Genomic DNA, 19,383 nt, shown 5'->3' with positions numbered 1-19,383 from the left:
ACTTCAAGATCATCCTTGCACTTCAAGATCTCCAACAGCTCATCCAAACACCATATAGGCGAAGCATACTTCTTTGATAGCACAACGATGGAGATCCTAGATTCTCTAATCGCTTGCGTGAGTGCATGAGCAATTATATGGCTTCTCTCTATCCCTCGGTCATCGAACATCGTAATTCCGTTGGAGCTAAACTGCTTGCGCAAGTGACTGAGAAATGTTTTACGGACGTCGGGGCCGTGGAAGCTACAGAAGACTTTGAATTTGTAGTTGCAAGGCTTGGTAGAAGAAGGAGCTGTAGCCATGAGAGACATGTTGAGATAGATGGAAATGAGATGTCCAAGGTAAGTAAAATTATATACTTTCAAGTTAAGTTAGAAAATATAATGCGTTTATTTTTGTGGGAAGCTAAAATTAATACAGAGCAAAAAATAAAATAAAAAGGTTGCTTCCGCGTAATCACGCAAACGCCGACGATTGGATCTACTAATATCCTATCATAAAGAGTCTACCTACTCGTCAGATAATTATTTTACTATTAAACCAGCAGTGAACCGTATAAACCATATTTATGGAGAATTAGATAAGAAAATTTTATCCGGGGGAAAATAGCAATTGAACTATCGATGCAGAAACAAATAGGTGGAAAACTTAAGTTTGTGGGAGATATGGAACGAGGTCAAAGTTCGGTGTGGATTTAGTATGATATGATAGTTTTAAGGGAGAAATAGGACGTGGTTCCCAAAAGAAAATGTTAAAGATAGTATTAAAATTTAATTTTGTTGTGGGTTGTTTGTGTAGGACCACGAGATGTTTTGCTAAGTGTGCTATAGTATATACTATGAAGATTATGATATGATTTTCTAATTTGAAATAAAATATATTGTAAAAATAAAAAATTATGAGCAAAACTTAAGCGAAACATAAGAAAAAATTAAGAAAAATTAAAAAACTGATAAAAAAGAATTTTATATTTATGTTTTTATGTACATCTATAACCCTTTTTACATTATGAGTTTTTTTTTCGTAGTTGAGTAGGGAAGACACAAAACAATATGTTATCTAAACAGTCTATGACTCAGTCTTTATAATCTCTCTAGAAACAAATAGTTTGTCTGGTGGAGTCATCAAATTATAATGACAATAGTAGGATATTAGCTTATCAGAGATATAATAATGATTTAAAATATATTTGGCTAATAATAGTACATAACATAAAATTAATAAATAAAATAACAAAACTAAAAATTAGTATAGTTTGTGATATTTTAGTAGTGGGTTGTCAAATGCTGGCTGTCTTCTTTTGTCGATGCATTCGACAATATCACCATCGGAAGTCATCTGCTCAAAATAAATTTCAAATACAAACCAACGAGATTCAGAAAAAAATAACAGAAGTCTCTTCATCACATAATGAAAAATTGTTTCCAATACCTTCTTTGGTGATACCTTCGGAGTAGCGATGCACGAAATAAAGAACACACACCACAAACATCTACGCAAATACATTCCTGATTCCATTGTCACCAATGACATGCTATTAAAATTTTGTAGCTCAAAATCTATTGCATTAAATTTTCCTTTGAGTAATCAAGAATTCAAGTTCGAGCTGTCTATGACTCAGCCTATATGATCTCTCTAAAAACAAATAGTTTGTCAGGTGGAGTCATCAAATTATAATGATAATAGTAGGATATTGGCCATTAGAGATATTACAACATTGGTTGATCACGCAACCTACGCACAGTGGGGTGGCGAAATTCTGAACTTGGAGCATTTAGGACGACATACAACGACCCAGATGGGTTTCGGTCACTTCCATGACGAAGGCTTTGGGAAACGCAGCTATTTATGTAAATTAGAAGTTGTTGATCCCAATCAAAGAGTTGGTCTATATAGCAACCAATCCAGTGTTACGACGTCAAACATCTCTACACAGAAGAATGGAAGACCCATTTCTTCTAGGGGAGGCCAGGGTTTAGGCTTACACATTTAAGAGCGGTTCCATTGGCATTTAGGCTATTCTCTTGTTTTCTTTGTAGTTAATTTTCTTATCATTTAGTATTTTTCTCTTTAGTGTATAAATTTTTGTTGTAAAAAGAGTGTTTATAGTGAATGTGTGGCTTCTACATTATAAATTTTCGTTGCTCGGTAATCTACAATTAACAAATCCGATTTGTTAACTATTTACTATGAATGAAAATAATCTAGTTAAAAATCAACTAAGCAAAGCTCATAATAACATACTTTTATGTTTCATGTCATCAAAACTGGGACTTCCAAAGTAACAAAGACTTGTGTATTAAATCTTGTCTAAACAAAAGTGAAAACTTGAATTTTGTTGTACAAATTTATATTGTGGATAATATTTTAAGTTTTTTTATTGTGGATAAAATTTTAAGTTTTCTGTTGTGCTCTTAAAATTTGAAGTTTCAATAGTAAAATTTCTATTGCGGATAAAAAAAATTTTGTTGGACAAATAAAAGCTTATATAATGAAGCATGTTTATTTTTTTCAATTTTTATTGACAAACTTCATTTTATGTTATAAGTATTTTAGTATCGCGTGACGTCAATAATTAGTAACTAATAGCTTTAGTTTTTCCGGTAAAGTCCAATAAAAGTATGTCTATACCTAAAATTAGTTTTAAGAATGACGACAACTCAAATTTTAGTTTAAATAACTTTTCAAAATATTGCATGTTTAAGAAGTACGCATTCCCAAATTTATCTTCATATATGATACGGAAAGTTTCAGTAATCAAACAATTCATAGATTAAACTCATTATATATGTATCTCCTACACTTTGGCTTCTGATTTTATAATCACACCATTTGTATCACAACTACCACCTAGAGAAGAAGAAGAAGAAGACCTCTGATATGTCGCATTTGATCTTCTACCATAGGCCATGGGCTGATCCGTTAACATCATCAAGCTGCTTCATCATCCAGTCGATGATATCACGACAGAAATCCTCACGCTCACGTTCAAAGAGAAGGTCGTGTAAGAAACCATCGTAGAGTTTGATGCCTTTGAAAACTGATGGTACCTGATTATACAAATCTTGTGAAGCTAGTGGATCAGTGACTTTGTCTGCTGGACCATGGAGAACAAAGAAAGGTACTGTAATAGACTTGGAATTCCGAGTCAAGTAAGATATATAGGTGCCACATGGTAATCAGTTGGAGCTTCCTCTTTGACATTTTAGGTTTAAAATAGAGGATAATATAGGGTTTTAAATTACAATGAAAATGAACATGTATGAAAGTGGGCTTCATGTATGAGTATGACCCATTTGTGGAATCTGGTTTTTGCTTATTTGTGAAAGTTAGTTAATTCAATAATTCAGTGAGCCAAAAATGAGAATTAAGGTTTTTTTCATGTACATGTGTCAACTCCAGAGGTATCACGTGTCAAGTTCTGAAAGCATGTTTTAGAAGAGAACTCTACTATAGATTTTTTTGTTGTTATTATTTTGGGGAGAAGTCGATAAATTTGCTCGGCTTACTTTCAAATCTTTCATACACAAAGAATTAAGGTGGCCCATTAACCACTTATTACAAACATAAGCCACAGTCCACTAACCTTGTTTAACATGGGAAAAAAGAGAAGAAAAAGATGACAGGTGTCACATTTGGAGCTTCCTTAGAGATGGAAGTCTACTTTATTATATTAAGCGTGTGATCAAGAGAATGAAACCTAACATCAATCATATGCAAAAATTTGACATATGTCCTAATAATTTAAAATTTTACTAAGTAAATACCATAAGAAAAAATTATATTGAGTGCATGTAATTAAATTAAATGCACACTTCATTAAAAATGCAGGATTATATTGGTGAACATAACCAAAAGTCCTTTAACCTTGTTTAGCATAGAAAAAAAGGAAGAAAAAAAGATAACAAATATTAGATATACAGACGCTACGTGGCAATCAGTCGGAGTTTCCTTAGAAATGGAAGTATACTTTGTTATATTAGATATCACGTATTATATAGATTTGAATTAAAACATTACATGTAAATATATCTCTGTACAAAATGGAAATCACATAGAATATTATGCTGTCATCTAAACTGCTAAACATACAGTGTTCATATTGGTGAGTGTTGAGTGGTGACTAGTGAGTAAATTAACAAAGTCTTGCAAAATCTCTATTAAAGTAATGTAAATGCCTTGAGAGAAGAGCGTGGGAGTCACGTACATTAATGAAGGAGAGCGTGAAGTAAAGCAATAAAAATTACGCAAAGTCACGCCGCAGTAACGGGACGTTAAGGCAAAAAGCCGTCACAAAAAAAAAAACATGAAAAACCTCTCACATTGTCTGTTTTTTGGGCGGCGCTTTTCAGTTAAACCCTTGTTGACCCTCTCTCTCCTCTCTCTCTCTTTCTCCCTAAACTTAAAACACAACGTCACTTCTTTATATAATAAACAAAGATCACATCTCTCTTTTTTAGTAACAATGGCTCCAAAACAGGTGAATGGTAGTAGTAACGCCGCCGCGAAGATAACGTTGACGACGAGGAAGGAAGTACATTTCAGAGGTGTGAGGAAGCGTCCGTGGGGAAGATACGCGGCTGAGATCCGTGAGCTGGGTAAGAAAACAAGTGTTTGGCTTGGTACGTTCGACACGGTGGAAGAAGCCGCTAGAGCTTACGACACTGCTGCAAGAGAGTTTCGCGGCTCGAAAGCGAAGACTAATTTCCCTCTTCCCGGCGAGTCTTTTGCTAGTACTATGGTTAACGACGGAGGAGAGAACGGTTCTTACGTCAACCGTAAGGCGGCGCGTGAGATTACGCACCAGAGATTCCCGTTTGCATGTCAAAGGGAACGTAAAGTCGTCGGCGGTTACGCTGCAGCCGGGTTTTTCTTCGATCCGTCAAGAGCTACTGCATTGAGAGCGCAGCTTTCTTGGGCATATCCGGTTCTGTTGGATCCGGTTAATATCGAGTTGAGTATTGGTATTTGGGAAACCGTGAAAGTTGAACCGAGAAGAGAACTAAACCTTGATCTTAACCTAGCTCCACCGGTTGTAGACGTTTAGATTTTTTTTATATTTTTGTTCGTAATATGTTTTGTTAACGTTCCCGGAAAATAATTAATATTTTGATCTTCTTTTTGTGTTTAGTAGATGAGGGAAAAAAAAGAAAAATGTCCTATATTTTTGGCTAAGTAAGAGGACATGTTTTTAGAAATCTCTTTTTGTTTTTAGTTTCTCTTTAGCTATGGTTCCTCTAATTATGTAGATGTAATTATTAATCAAATATCTCCTTTTTTTTGTTGATGACATGATGGTTAGTTGATGTATAAAATAGGTACTTGATAAGTCCCAATCACAAGACACAAGATTTTTAATGGGTAGTTAAAACTACCTCTTTTTAATTATTTTCTGGGTTTTATAGAAGAAGACTATTGAGTCCTAGAACAATATGGAAACGTCAAGAGATAACACCAAATCAAGAAAGAGATAACACCAAAAGAAATAGGACTTATCCTAGGAAAAACAAAAACCGTAAACACCAAGGCAACACCACCGCCTAATCTAAGTACCGCGGATTAGGCCTCCTCGACCTGATGGGCCGTGACGACAGTTGTGGCCCATCAATATACTCCCCCCGAAAACGTACCTTGTCCTCAAGGTTAGGAACAAAGTCAGGGAAACTATCCGCCAACTACTGCTCATCCTCCCAAGTAGCATCATCCGCCGTAAGCCCTTTCCACTTGATCAACAGTTCTGGCCTAGTCTTCCTGCCCACCTGAATCTGTCATCGGCGAAGAGCCGTCTCCGGTTGCAAGTGCAAATACCCCTTCTAACGTAACGGGGGCAGATCCCCTGACGACGGTACCTTAGAACCCATGTATGGCTTGAGGAGCGACACATGGAAAACAGGATGAATTCGCGATCCTACAGGCAGCTTAAGACGGTACGCTACTGCTCCGACCCTCTCCTCAACCTGAAATGGTCCAAAGTATTTGTGCGCAATCTTTTGCGACGTCCAACGGAGAACCAAACGTTGGCGATACAGCTGCAGACGGAGATAAACCCAGGTGCCGCAGTCCAGCAACACATCTCAACGTTTCGCATCCGCCAATTTCTTGGACCGATTGTTGGCTTTGTGAAGATGACGCTTAAGCTCAGACAACAGCTCATCCCGAACCCGATCGGATATCCAAACTAACCCGAAATAAATAAAAAAATGCATCTAAGTGGGTTTGAACCTAATACCTTAGACATTTACAAGTTTATTATAAACATTTTATAATTATTTATATATATAATTATGTATTCTAAAATCGATTTATTTTTTCTTTCTCAATGAATAGAATCCATAATTGTTTTATTTTTTTATTATCCAGATTAATTTTAGTAGAAACATGACAATCAAATCTATAAAAAAAATATAGTTTGTGGGGTTTGAAGAGTGAGTGAGGTTGGAAGATAAATATGAATCATCCCTACTATTATTTGTAAAGTCGTTTAACTAATAAACCTTTGTTTTGTAAGAAATTATAAGGGTATGTCATTAAAATTATGACTAAATATTTAATTTAATTAAAGGGTAACAACGAAATTTCCCACCCCTGAACGGATAAACACGCGGATCTTTTTTGACCCGGTAATCTAAGCCGGTTTCATGTTAAAATCTCAGCCGTTCGTTTTTATTTTGAGCTAAACATCTCAGCCCTTCATTCTCTAAGTTTATGAATAGAGAGAGATCAAACCTAAAAAATTCTTTCGCCTCTCGATCTTCGTTGCTCCGATACTGGTGCTTAATTCCTTCGTTTATCCTCGATTTCTTCGTTTGATCTCCATGTTGGGTGCTTAATTTTGATTCTGTTGGATCTCTGCCCTGGGTAGGCGATTATGATATGTATCGACAACTCGGAGTGGATGCGAAACGGAGATTGCTCTCCGTGTAGGTTACAGGCTCAAGCGGAAGCTGTTAATCTTCTTTGCGGGGCTAAAACCCAGGTATATATATATATATATTATCGCATCTCGCTTTTGGATTCGATTTATTAGGGGTTTTTGGGTTTGCCTCTAAGATTTTGATTTTGGGATCTTTCGTTTTTGCAGTCCAATCCGGAGAATATGGTGGGGATTTTGACTATGGCTGGCAAAGGAGTTCGAGTTTTGACTACTCCTACCTCTGATCTTGGCAAAATCTTGGCCTGTATGCACGGTATGTCTTTGTAATCTTCTTCTAAGAACATCAATTAATTTGTCATTTGTGTCTCTTTTTATTATAGGAACCATTGAGTCTAATCCTACTTGCTCCATCTTTTTCAGGCCTTGATGTTGGAGGTGAGATCAACTTAACGGCGGCCATCCAGATTGCTCAGCTTGCTCTTAAGCATCGCCAAAACAAGAATCAACGTCAATGGATTATTGTTTTTGCTGGAAGGTACTCACTTTCTTTCTTGAATGCATGCTGACTGATTAGGTTTTGTATTAGTTTATCTGATGCTTTTGTGTTGTGCTTCTCTGCTTTTTAGCCCTATCAAGTATGAAAAGAAGGCCCTATAATTACTTTCTTAGTCCTCTTCTGATTTTATCCGTTTGTGGTTAATTTATACAACATTGTTAACTCTTTACTAATCCATTCTAATGCTTTTTCGATTACCAGTTACTCAAAAGAATTGGAGGAAATGAAGCACATGACCAAGCAAGAGTTCATTGCCTCCTCAGAATGTAAGTCCAAAAGATTAATTGTCTAAATATGTTTCTTTGATAGTAACTAGAGGTCAAAAACCAATGTATTTCCAATATAATACAGGAAGAGTAGCGGTATATCTAAAAGAGCTTCTGTATATATCGATGTGTGACAAGGCATCATCAACAAGAACCTTGGCAAGCAAGGATTGGCCGTGTTGCCGAGAATAAAGATCTTTACCTTGAAACCTTTGGTAAGTAAATCATCAAAACTTGGTCTAAAAGATAAGTTAATAACAATGGTTTTTTAACGTTAATTTTGGATTTGATTCCCGTTATGATTTTTTGGAATCAGTATCGAGATCAGGAAAGCATACTAGATGTTTCAAAAGCGAATCGAGGCTTCAGGTATGTTAATCAACATGATTTTGTTTGATTTCTTGCCTTTTCTATAAATTGAAATAACAGTGTTGAATTTGAGTCTGAACTTTCCAATGTAAACACCAATTTAGGGGTTATATCTAGCAACATAGTTACAACAACTGTAAGAAAAAAAATTAGAAACTATAGTATCCATTGAAACTTTACAACCACTCTCATGCTAATCTTTTATCCTTATGTTTCAGGTTCTAGACTTATAATCCTTTGGGTCAAATTATCACGAGACGTACCAGCATATGTAAGTTATCTGACCTAATTGAACTTGGTTTTCTTAGTTTCAAATATACTGTTTGTTTTATTTCTAGGTTTTTATATAAACTGAATTTTTTACACCAGTGAAAATGTGGCTGAACTTTCCAACCCACACAATATTAGGATGATCTCAATGGTAGGGTTGCGTCTGAAGGAGAAGAGAAGGTTAGATTGAAGTTCACAAAGACGCCAAAGCTAAGAAACCTTATAGGGAAAACGGTGATGTAGAACTAGAACTTGATTATGGTGTAAATGAGTGTGAGAGGGAGGTATTGTGGGGTTGATGTTGTTAAACACACAAAAAAAAAAATTAAGCAAAAGATATTGATAACAAGGACGACGAACATGTGGGGAGAGTAGCCACAAACAGGTATAGAATGGATATGTGGGGAGAGTAGCCACAAACATGTATAGAGTGGATAAGAGAGGTGAAAAGTATTATGAGAGTGTATTGTGCTAAGGATTTTATATTACAAAAATTGTATATAATGAGAAGAAAGATGAGAGTAAAGTAGAAGTTCTCACCATTAGCATTTAACATCTGTATTTACTATTATGTTTATTCATGTAATTAGGTTAGGTGGATTGGTCGAGTAAACTCCAACCACGAGGATGAACCTAATAGGTGCTTTTAAACTTCAACCAAACAGTTATTTTTAAAGTCAAAATAGATCTTAAAAATAAGAATTTAGAAAGAAAAAAAACTGAAAACATTATATAACATTCATACTATTTTCTATATAATTTTTTATATTTACAGTGATTGAATGTTACGTTTAAAGTTCAAACCATATTTTGGATAATGTTATTTGTGATTCAGGTGGAGATATTTTTTACCCGTAAAGATCGGGTTAGATAAAGAAAGGTACCAAAAATTTAAGAGTACACGATCTGTATCCATCCCTTATTTCACGTTAAACTCTACTAATTTATGGTCAATAATTTTTACCTATGGATCCATGGTCAATAATTTTCACAACTTAAAATAAAATTCTTCTAAACCATATTTAAAAAAAAAAATTCAGCCCAAATGGAATTATAACTATATATATCTTACCCAAAATTTATTAATAAAATTATTAGATGAGTAATTCTTTAAAAGGAAATGGTTATAGGACATAAAATTTTTAACAAGATAGATCAGGACGAGATGGAATGGGATGCGACGGGACGAGATTTAACACCCTGTAACAAAAATACTTAAAGATTTTTAACAAACACAGATTGTGCTTGATTATTATAGATGGATTGCAAAAAAAAAAATATATATTTTCCAGCTGATGAAGATGTCCATATTTATTTTCGCTATGTTGCAGTATTCTACATATACACCAAAATATTGATAAAACTCCATAAAAGAGTGGCTACCTAACTTTTATGGAATATATTAATATTATACAATTAAAATTTGACAACCTAAAAATGATTATTATTTGACTGAATATATGTTTTATCAGTGTTTTTAAGTAATTTATTTTACTAATTAAGTACATATACTGAAATAGTATAAGTAAACTGAAACGGTAATTCAAATATTGAAAAACAATATATTGATCAATACTTTTTTAAAAAGAGAGACATAAATTTTAGATAAAAGTACAAATCAGAATATATAGATACTTAAATTCAATTGTCAAGTTTTCACTAATTTAGATAAGGCTTGACTATGTGACAGGTAATTAATTTTGGAATGGGCACTTTGAAATTTTTGCTATTTTTGAAAACAATTATATTTTGAAAATTATAATTTTTGGATACTTTCAACTAACTAAATGAAAAAAATATTCAACGGAGAACTCTGCTATCCCGTCTAAATTTATTACCCAAAACATTGTCTACCGAGTAATTATATAAAAGAGAAAGAACATCAGACAAAAAATTCTGATAAATACAGGACGAAACGAGACTGGATGAGACGAGACGAGATGAAATAGATGAGACGAAACGAGAGGGGATGAGTTGGGACGTGAGGGGATGGACATGATAGGACATATTTCTCGTTCCAAACTAAATACGACTAGGTTTTTTTTTAATTTATATGAAAATAACGTTTATACAAAAAATTTGTCCCGTGCTGTAGCACGGGTTACTACCTAGTATCATATAATTTGCTGTAAATATTAGATTTGGTAGGGAATTTGAAAGATTTAATTTTTGAAGTAGTGGCCATGGATAAACAATCTAGGGTTTTGTTGTTGAAAAAGAGAGATGAAGAAGGAGACAAGAAGAGGAAGATAGAAAGTATATATATATATTTTTTTTATGAATTTGGGTAACCAGAAATTACCCGACCCAAAGACACCCGATCTGAACCCGACCCGATATTAGAAAATACCCGATCGGGTTTTATATCTCTACATCCGAAAATCTGAAACCCGAACATCGGAATCCAAATTCGATCGGATACCCGAATGCCCAGGCCTAGTTTTATTCTTACTTTTTAAAATATTGTTGGTAGAGTGGGCTTATGGTTCGGTCTAGTTTATCTATAAATTACTTTCATATTTTGTATACTGTAGATTAGTGTAGACATTGGCGAAAAATAAAAAAGAATTAGTGTAGACATTTCACTTTAAAATTAACGCAAATGCTGTGCAATATAACACAAAAGATGATGACTGGTCAAAAACTTCTTATTACAAAATTTGTTTTGTGTAACTACGGATTTTGATAATATATCTACAGTACCGGGTGTTATACTATCAAAATGCATATTTTTCTCCAACCTTTCGTTGTTAACAAAAACCTTAAAGTCAATCCCATCTTTATTTCATGAAATTTAATACACTATTTTCTAATCTATAATAGTATTTATGCAGCAGTTTTTGCTCAAAAATACTTTTGAATTTTTTTTTACATTTAATGCATTGACTTTAATTAATATTAGTTACCAAAAATTTCAAAATTAATTATAGGTAAGATTTTAAAAATAAGGAAATCTTTCTAACTCATTCAAACATAATTATATGATTCCCTTTCATTTTTATTTAAATTTATATTTAAATTATCTTGAATGATTCTATAATACATTTAGTTAATAAAAATTTTGATTTTTTCCTGCATATGATGTAATACAAATTTTTAAAACAGACATATATTACTAAATTGATGAATAAAAAAATACGGGTACAATATCCTACATCGCCTAAAAAAATTAGGCAATAATTCAGAGTCATACTATAAAATATACCAAAATAATTCATAATACAAATGAGTAGAAACTTTGATTTATCAGGCATTCAAACTTAAAAAAAAAATTATTTGGTTTATTCCGGTTCTTTATTTTAATTTTTTTTTTAAAATTAAATATTATAGATAATTATATTTTATAAAAAGTATAAATATTATAAATATTTCAACTTTTTAAAAAAGTTAAAAGACCTTGAAACTATTAATAATATATTTAAACTTTTACGAAACTTCAAATATGAGAAATACTTAACCGTTTTAAGAATTCCACGTATTATAAATATTTAAACTTTATAAGAAGCATCAATCTTATAAAATGTAAATTGTTACAACCTTAATAAATAACATATCACCTCAATCTAATATTTATAATACAAAAATATAAATATTAAAAATCAAGATTATATAGTGCGAGTTAAAATATCTTGGGACAGAGTTATATAGCGGGACGGGTTTTGTCGATATTTATATAAATTTAAAATATCATTAATTTGGTGTTAAATGGGTAAAACATCATTTCATTATTTTGTTAACAATATCGGTATCCGAGAATAGACATATTTAATTAAATTGATTAATAAATATTATGTAAAAACTAAATTATATTGCAATATTATATGGTTTAAACTTTAAACCACAAAATTAACCATTATTATATAATTATAACATATTTAACCAACAAATACAACTTATGATTTAAATGTTTTAGTTATAAATTTTTTGTCCCGCAGTGTATCGCGGGTCCTAATCTAGTTATGAGATTATTTTCTATGATAAGGAGGACCAAAACACAAACAAAAAAACCCCTATTGGTAGCATTGGATAAGTTGTCGGAGTGGGTGTGGGTAGGGATGTTGTGGTGGGTAAAAATACTCAGCCCAACCCAAACCCGAAAAAACCCGTCCAAAAAAAACTCGAATTTAAAAAATTCGTATGGGTGTTAAGTCTTGTGTGTAAACCGGAATAGATTTTTAGTCTTCTGGGTAAATCCGTGGGTACCCAAATTTTTTGTCTTATGTGATGTATTTTGTATTTTACATTATATATTCTTGTGTCCTTAACTTTTTGATACCAAATGTGATATATATTATGTATTTTGTGTATTTTATTATATTTGTGACAATTTTAAATTCATCTAATTTATCTTAATTATGAGTCTATAATAGAAACACCAAAAGCAAAATATTTGTTATTAGATCTGTGTAGAAAATGTCTTTTAAAATAATTGTTGAACTGAAGTCAAAAAAATAAAAACAAATAATAATAAATAACTGTTGAATTCTAAAAAAACTGGAAAAAATCCATTTTCAAAGGTTTACTTACATGTGTCATTTGCATCTCTTTGTTTTTAATTTTCTGATAAAAAACCCGACGGGTATCCATTACCCAGTAGGGTAAACCCGTGTGAGACTTTAATTATATGATGAGGTTCTGAGCCATGATAAGTTGCTGGTAGATGACGTTTTTGTACTGGAAACACGGATTGCTGAGCTTAGTTGCAAAATTGTTCAAGAAACACGAGTTGCAGGCTTAGCATCGATCGATGCTCCATTAGCATCGGTCGACACCATTCCACGATCGAGCCCACACTTGACCAGAACTGAGAGCTCGCAAGACATCCTGTATGCTTCAAGTCAGAAAATTGTTCCCAAAGAGAAACCTTCACCCTCCACACCCCAGAGTCCTCAGGTAAGGTCAAGGTATGCATCTTCTTCACCCAAACTTCCTCTTATCATCAATAAGACCTTCAAAGATACAAAAACTGTTTTGCAGTTAACCAAGCCACGAGATTATCGTAGAGCGCTTGTTTCTTCTGTTGATGATTTTGCAGGACATAAAAGAGGCAAACCCATCCCTAAATCCCGCCCTGGTCTTCTTCCTCACATCCTTGGCAGAATTCATGCACCTAACGCTTATACACCATCTTGGATGAAAAGGTCATCCTGTGGGAGGCATTCACTGCCACGTTCTGATCCACCCGATGCCTGAGCTTCACCACAGTCAAGCTAATGACTGATAACAAGCGCTTAGTGGGAGGCAACTCATTTCTAGAATAATCATCCAAGGATTGATCCATCAACACAACTATCTGCAACTAACAAGGATTTATGGCCAAAAACACCATTCGTGATGAGTGTCGATCAACACTAAAATGGTGTCGGTTGACACCGCTGGGTAACCCGAAAACAGTTCATCTTTTCATTACAAATTTCAATCCGTTTTTGTTTCTTTTTGCTTTCCTCTTACTTGAAAACACTGGGGACAGTGTCGTTTAAGTCTGGGGGAGGTTAGTACTAACTACTAACATAGTTTTGGTTTTTAGTATGTCAAAACCGATTTTTGTTTTTATTGAGTCAAATTTTTCAAAATTGTGTTGGGGACTATGATTTTTCTTTTAGGTGTATTGCCTTGGTTGACTAATGCTGCAGATTGAATCCACTATTCCGACTAATGAAAAATCCAATGGTTGACCAGTAAACCAGAGACATCTAAATTTCCAACTGAATCCATAAAAGCATGAGGTAACTTCTGCACTTTTCTTTTACCTCATCAAGGAGATTGACTCCTTGTTCATACCTGACAAGTAAGATTTTCAAAAGAAAATGGTACTCATCTCCCTTATTTAAGTTGAAGAGATTATTCTTGAGAGCTTTGTTTAGAAAAAAAAGAGAGACTAAAAGATGAGATGATTTTGATCAGTTTAGATAGGTAGGTATATTACATGTGACCTCATCATTCTACTCTTGAGTCAAATGATCCCACAAAGCTTGGAAGCGATGGGTAGGTAAATTATTGATGACCCCATTATTCGCCTACACCTTTGCTAGTAAAAAAAACAGCAAAGCAAAGCTCAAAGGAGGATAAGAATAGAATAAGTCTGGGGGATAGGAAGACTACCACATGTTGTAAAAAGATATATCTTGCTTGTTATGGTATAGTACGGGAATGAGTCTAGAAGGTTCTTGACATTGATAAAATTGATGAGACCCACCGATGAAGGCTTAATGGAGGAAGTAGTGGAATTTGGTTTGAATTTGGGATGCTACGAATGTCAACGGAGAAGTACATGGTGGTTCGATTTGGATTTGTCTGCTAAGCATATGGATTATGGTTTGGATGATCATGGCAGTACCTTAGAGAGAAAATGAGTTTCTGTTTTGCTTGAGGGCAAGCAAAGGCTAAGTCTGGGGGAGTTGATATATCATGGTTTTTGTGGTTTTTAACCATGATATAAAGAGTCTTTTAGAGTCTTTTGATTTATTTTCTAGGATGTTTTAGAGTTTTTACAGGTTTTCTAGGATTTTGGCATGAAATGAGCAAAATGGAGCAATTAGGATGATTTTGGAGCATTTAACCAAAGGAAATGAATTTGGAGCCGAGGAAGGATGAGAGTGTCGATCGACACTGCCTTAGCATCGATCGACACCATGTTTAGCCGAGAGAGAAGCAAGTTTTGGAAATTTTACAAATCTGCCCTAAAGTTTTCCATATTTGCATCATTAGTGCCTCACGTGTTTTTGGACATATAAATAGTATTTTTAGGTTTTAGAAGACCCTTAAGTTTTATTCTAGCAAGTTTTATTTTTCTGCAATCCTGTGAGATTTTGAGAGCTTTTGGGAGAGAGATCTGAACTACTTTGAGAGAAGAATTCTTGAACTCTCTCTTTACTCTTTTAATCTCAATTGCTTATTATTCAGAATTATGTTTTGCTCTTCATTGAATATGTCTGAGTAGTTTGCTTGTTAGGTTCAGAATTTTTCACAAAGATTTTATGAATTATTATATCTGTTTATTTAGGATTCTTTATCTTTCTAAATCTTCATCATAAGTTGTTATTAATGCTAGATCTTTGATTAGTCACCTAGAATTAATAACATAGGAAAATAAATTGATATGAGAATATAATTGATTTTCCTGATAAAACCTTTTGATGAGCAAAATTACTTCTTGCAAAGAGATTTGATTTAGTAATTTTGTGAACAATCTAAACTTGTTTTTAAAGCTGATTTTTAACCTAGAATTTTACAAAGAGATTTGGATTTTCTGGTTTTAAATTTAGATAATATTTGCAGTGAGAACTGATTTATTTTACAGAAGTGTTTAGAGTTCTAGATCTGATTTTTAATTGTTTGAATCCTATTTAATTATTGATTTAATATTTTGTAATTTCCTGAAAATTTCCCTGGACCTAGCTTTTTGATCTTCTGAATTTACAACAGTTTTATTTGATATTTTGCATTGCTTTTTTATTTATTTAAATCAACTTGTTTAGCTTAATTATAAAACTCTATAATTTATTGTATAGACTTGAGTCCTTGTGGAATTCGACCCCTAAGTATTATAGTGACCTCTTAATTTGAGAGAGTAACTCTAGAGTTTAATTTGAGCACATCACTTTTGCCTCTGCCTTGTCATCCTTGCTGATTAATCCTGACAGTTGGTCTTCCTCTTTCACTTGTGTAGAGAACCGTTGGTGAGCTTCTTTCATTCACTTTAGCTCATCCAACTCTCTCTAAAGACCTTGCAGATGAGACCACATCCTGTAGTGACGACAATGTCTGATTCCCATACTTTAAAGTATGCTTTAGCTGAGTGTAGCTACCAAGTAGACCATTCACTAACAGAACTGCTTGAACTTCCTATGCTACATAAATCTCCAGGCTACCTAGCTCAGCCACAATCTTCAAGAAGTCATTCACATTCTTATTAGTGGTCTTCGATTCACTCATCCTGAATAAGTAAAACTTATGTTGTACATAGATCCAATTTGATAAAGATGTCTCCATCTACAACTTATTCAAGGTCTCTCACATCTCGGCATCACTAGTACAGTGATTGATCTTCCAACATCACCAACATGAGTTATTATAAGATCCATAGCCTGTTCTGACTTCACAACCTTGTCAAGATCAGAAACTTTGTTTGAGAAAATTCTGATTCACCTTCTGCAGCCTTCTTTCCTTCAGCTTTTGTAAGTGAAACCATATTCATCAGAGAGAAGTCTTCAGTGATTCCTTTTAGCCCAGCTAAACCCAAATTAACTTGCATCTGAATCTTCCATAACGAGAAATCTGAATTCTCATTAAAGACTTGGAACGAAGTCTTCAAATTCGTGTTCTTGATCAAATCCTTCTACAGTTTTGATTTCTTTCAAACAAAATCATATTTTTTCTTCGACTTCCAAAACTGATGCAACCAAGTCACATCAAGCTAACCGGTTGAATTGGATCACACCATAACATACAAACATAGATCTAATTCGTTGTGAGCCTATGGTTGATTGATCTCACGAGTCACGACCATGACTTGGGTCATGACTTAAGAAGGTGTTGAAATTGGTTGATTGGGTTTGGGTGTTGGAATTGGAGGTTAGGATACTCAAGGGCTTGATTAACGATATGAGTTTGTACTAAATTGATCAGAATTGATCTTTCTCCACCGTCGTAGTGAGTTTTCCGGTGGAAACTGCTGAAACAACCTATTATTGAGATGGAAACATTGTTAAATGGGTTTGGAGCAGATGATATGTGAGGTTTAAAAGAGAGAAACACATAACAAAAGATTTGAGATTGGAGAAGAAGTATTGAGTTTGTTTCGCTGGAATCACAAATTGTGATAATTCACTTCTTTAAAATGATAAGAGCATAAGAAAAATATTTTTTTTGTCCAGAAAAAAGCATAAGGAAAAGATTTAGGTCACAAAACGGGGTGTAGAAGAAGAAGAATGGCAAAAATGAGATTAACTTGGATCAAGAAGGAGGTTTATTGATCGGTTTAATTAGAAATGCAGTTATTTGTATTAAAATAAAAGTTTAAGTTATAAATTCAGATTTCTATATTTATGAAATTTATATATCCCAAAGATCATCTAGATTTGATCTAATTCAACCATAAACACTTTTTTAGAGAAGAAGAAATACTAACCTTGATTCATTGCTTGATTATGCTTGATGATGGATCCAAGTCTTCAGCAAATTGATTTTCTCTTCCCTTACTCCTTATTGCTTTCACGTGGTCTTTGATGAAGAAGATCACAAATCTCTCTTTCTGGTGTGTATTTGGTGTGGTAGTGTTTCTCACATTATGAGAACACAACCGTTGCAGTAATGATTCAACAACCACACATATATATACATGTATATATAGTCACGTTTGAAGAGTTGTACTGGCTTGTAATAGCACCTCTTAATAATGTATAGACATAACATATATATGTATATATATTACTTATATAATATAATTAAGAGAAGGGAAGAGGGTTTTCAATACACCCAAATTCTAATACATTAATCGAAACCGGTTCCTCACGGTGTCGTCTTTAATATTAGAATCCACAATGTTAAATATAAATAAAACTTTATTATTAAACCGAATGACACATAGACCACATAGAATATAAAATATTTTTACATTCTCCCACTTGGCTTTTGTGTCAATTTAATGGTTTAATAACTTTAACGCACACTTTAATATCAAGTTCTCTTCACCTTTAATGATTTAAATAAAATCAAATTGATCGAATCTTGGCGGTCACACATCATTGAACAACATGCTCCCTTCCATGTATCACAAATCAATTCCAATTTTATATTATTCTTTTATATTGAGAAGAACCTTAATTCTCAAATAGTTATGTTATCTATTAACCATAAATGTGTACACTTACTTTAATGATAACATGTCTAATAAAAACAGAAACATAACTTTAAGTGAATTCATAGTGTCTCATACATAATAAGCATCCTATAATCAAAACAGCAAGGTCTTATCTATAACACTTATACGCTCTACATGGCCAATGAACACATTGGGTGGTAATTCCTTAGTTAGCGGATCTGAAACCATCATATACGTCCTTATATGCTCAAAAGACACTCTACGTTTCCGCACTTCTTCTTTGATAGATATGTAATTTATCTCCATGTGTTTAGCACCTTTCGAGTACTTGTCATTCTTTGGAAAGAAGACAGCTGCAGAATTATCACAGTAAATTCTCAACGACTTCTCTATGTTGTCGACAATCCGAAGCCCTGAGATAAAGTTCCGCAGCCACAATGAATGAAACTGCGGCCTCAAAGCATGCCACAAATTCGGTCTCCATAGTGGAAGAAGCATTGACATAATGCTTTCCACTTTTTCACGATATTTCTCCTCCATCTAACAAGAACAAATATTCAAACGTCTATTTCCTACTATTAACGCATCCGGCATAGTCTGAATCTGAATATCCAATGACCTCGAGGTCATCAGATCTCATGTATGTAAGCATGAGCTCTTTGTGCCTTGCAAGTACCTGAGAACCTTCTTTGCAGCCTTCCAGTTGTCCATTCCGAGATTACTTTGATATCGACCCAACATACCATCATCAAAACTGATATCTGGTTGAGTACATGTTTGAACATAGTTCAAACTCGCAAACACTGATGCATAAGGAATTCTTTCCATTTCTTTACATTCCAATTCATTTCTTGGACATTGCATTTTACTGAACTTGTCCCCTTTCTGAATTGGAATTTTACTAGCAGAGCATTCACTCATTCTATATCTCTGTAAGACCTTATTGATATATCTTTTCTGAGACAAACTTAGCAATCTTCGTGATCTATCTCAAATTATTTCTATTCCGATCACAGAAGATGCCTCACCTATATCTTTCATTTCAAAGTTCTTAGATAGATACTTTATTTATGTCATGTAGCATACCCATATCATTCGCAGCAAGCAAAATATCATCAACATATAAGACTAAAATTAGAAACTTGCTCCCGCTGACCTTTATGTAGATGCATCGGTCAACGATATCCTCTACAAACCCATATGACGTAATGGTATCATTAAACTT

The 19,383-nt window shown here is 33.7% G+C and overlaps 1 protein-coding gene, 1 long non-coding RNA gene and 1 pseudogene across 4 annotated transcripts; 2 read left to right on the top strand and 1 right to left on the bottom strand.

Annotated features, from left to right (window-relative positions):
* The first annotated feature begins 4,299 nt into the window (after positions 1-4,299).
* On the top strand, positions 4,300-5,126 carry LOC104760522 (ethylene-responsive transcription factor 9 pseudogene; annotated as a pseudogene).
* A 1,549-nt stretch (positions 5,127-6,675) lies between these two features.
* On the top strand, positions 6,676-8,877 carry LOC104760521 (26S proteasome non-ATPase regulatory subunit 4 homolog). 3 transcript variants are annotated; one of them, XR_002036425.2, is made up of 9 exons: positions 6,697-6,770; positions 6,863-6,976; positions 7,082-7,187; positions 7,295-7,409; positions 7,632-7,696; positions 7,782-7,911; positions 8,013-8,065; positions 8,284-8,336; positions 8,435-8,877. XR_002036425.2 is itself a non-coding variant. In XM_087498201.1 (5 exons), coding segments are annotated over exons 1-5 (396 nt in total). In that variant the 5' UTR covers positions 6,693-6,868; the 3' UTR covers positions 7,749-7,761. The 3 variants fall into 3 exon arrangements, 1 of the variants encoding a protein (XP_087354327.1); XR_015588508.1 differs by having other exon boundaries at positions 6,676-6,976; positions 8,474-8,877; XM_087498201.1 differs by lacking the exons at positions 7,782-7,911; positions 8,013-8,065; positions 8,284-8,336; positions 8,435-8,877 and adding an exon at positions 7,747-7,761 and having other exon boundaries at positions 6,693-6,976.
* Positions 8,878-12,785: 3,908 nt separating this feature from the next.
* Positions 12,786-17,697, bottom strand: LOC147921504 (uncharacterized). Its single transcript, XR_015588507.1, has 2 exons — positions 17,466-17,697; positions 12,786-17,019 (listed from the first exon to the last, which is right to left on the bottom strand). It is a non-coding gene; the product is annotated as an uncharacterized LOC147921504 (long non-coding RNA).
* Between the last annotated feature and the right edge of the window lie 1,686 nt (positions 17,698-19,383).

This window comes from Camelina sativa, chromosome 18, assembly GCF_030686135.1.
Source record: "Camelina sativa cultivar CO46 ecotype springtype chromosome 18, ASM3068613v1".
Classification (NCBI taxonomy): domain Eukaryota; kingdom Viridiplantae; phylum Streptophyta; class Magnoliopsida; order Brassicales; family Brassicaceae; genus Camelina; species Camelina sativa.
This window is presented reverse-complemented; position numbering and strand designations above follow the sequence as displayed.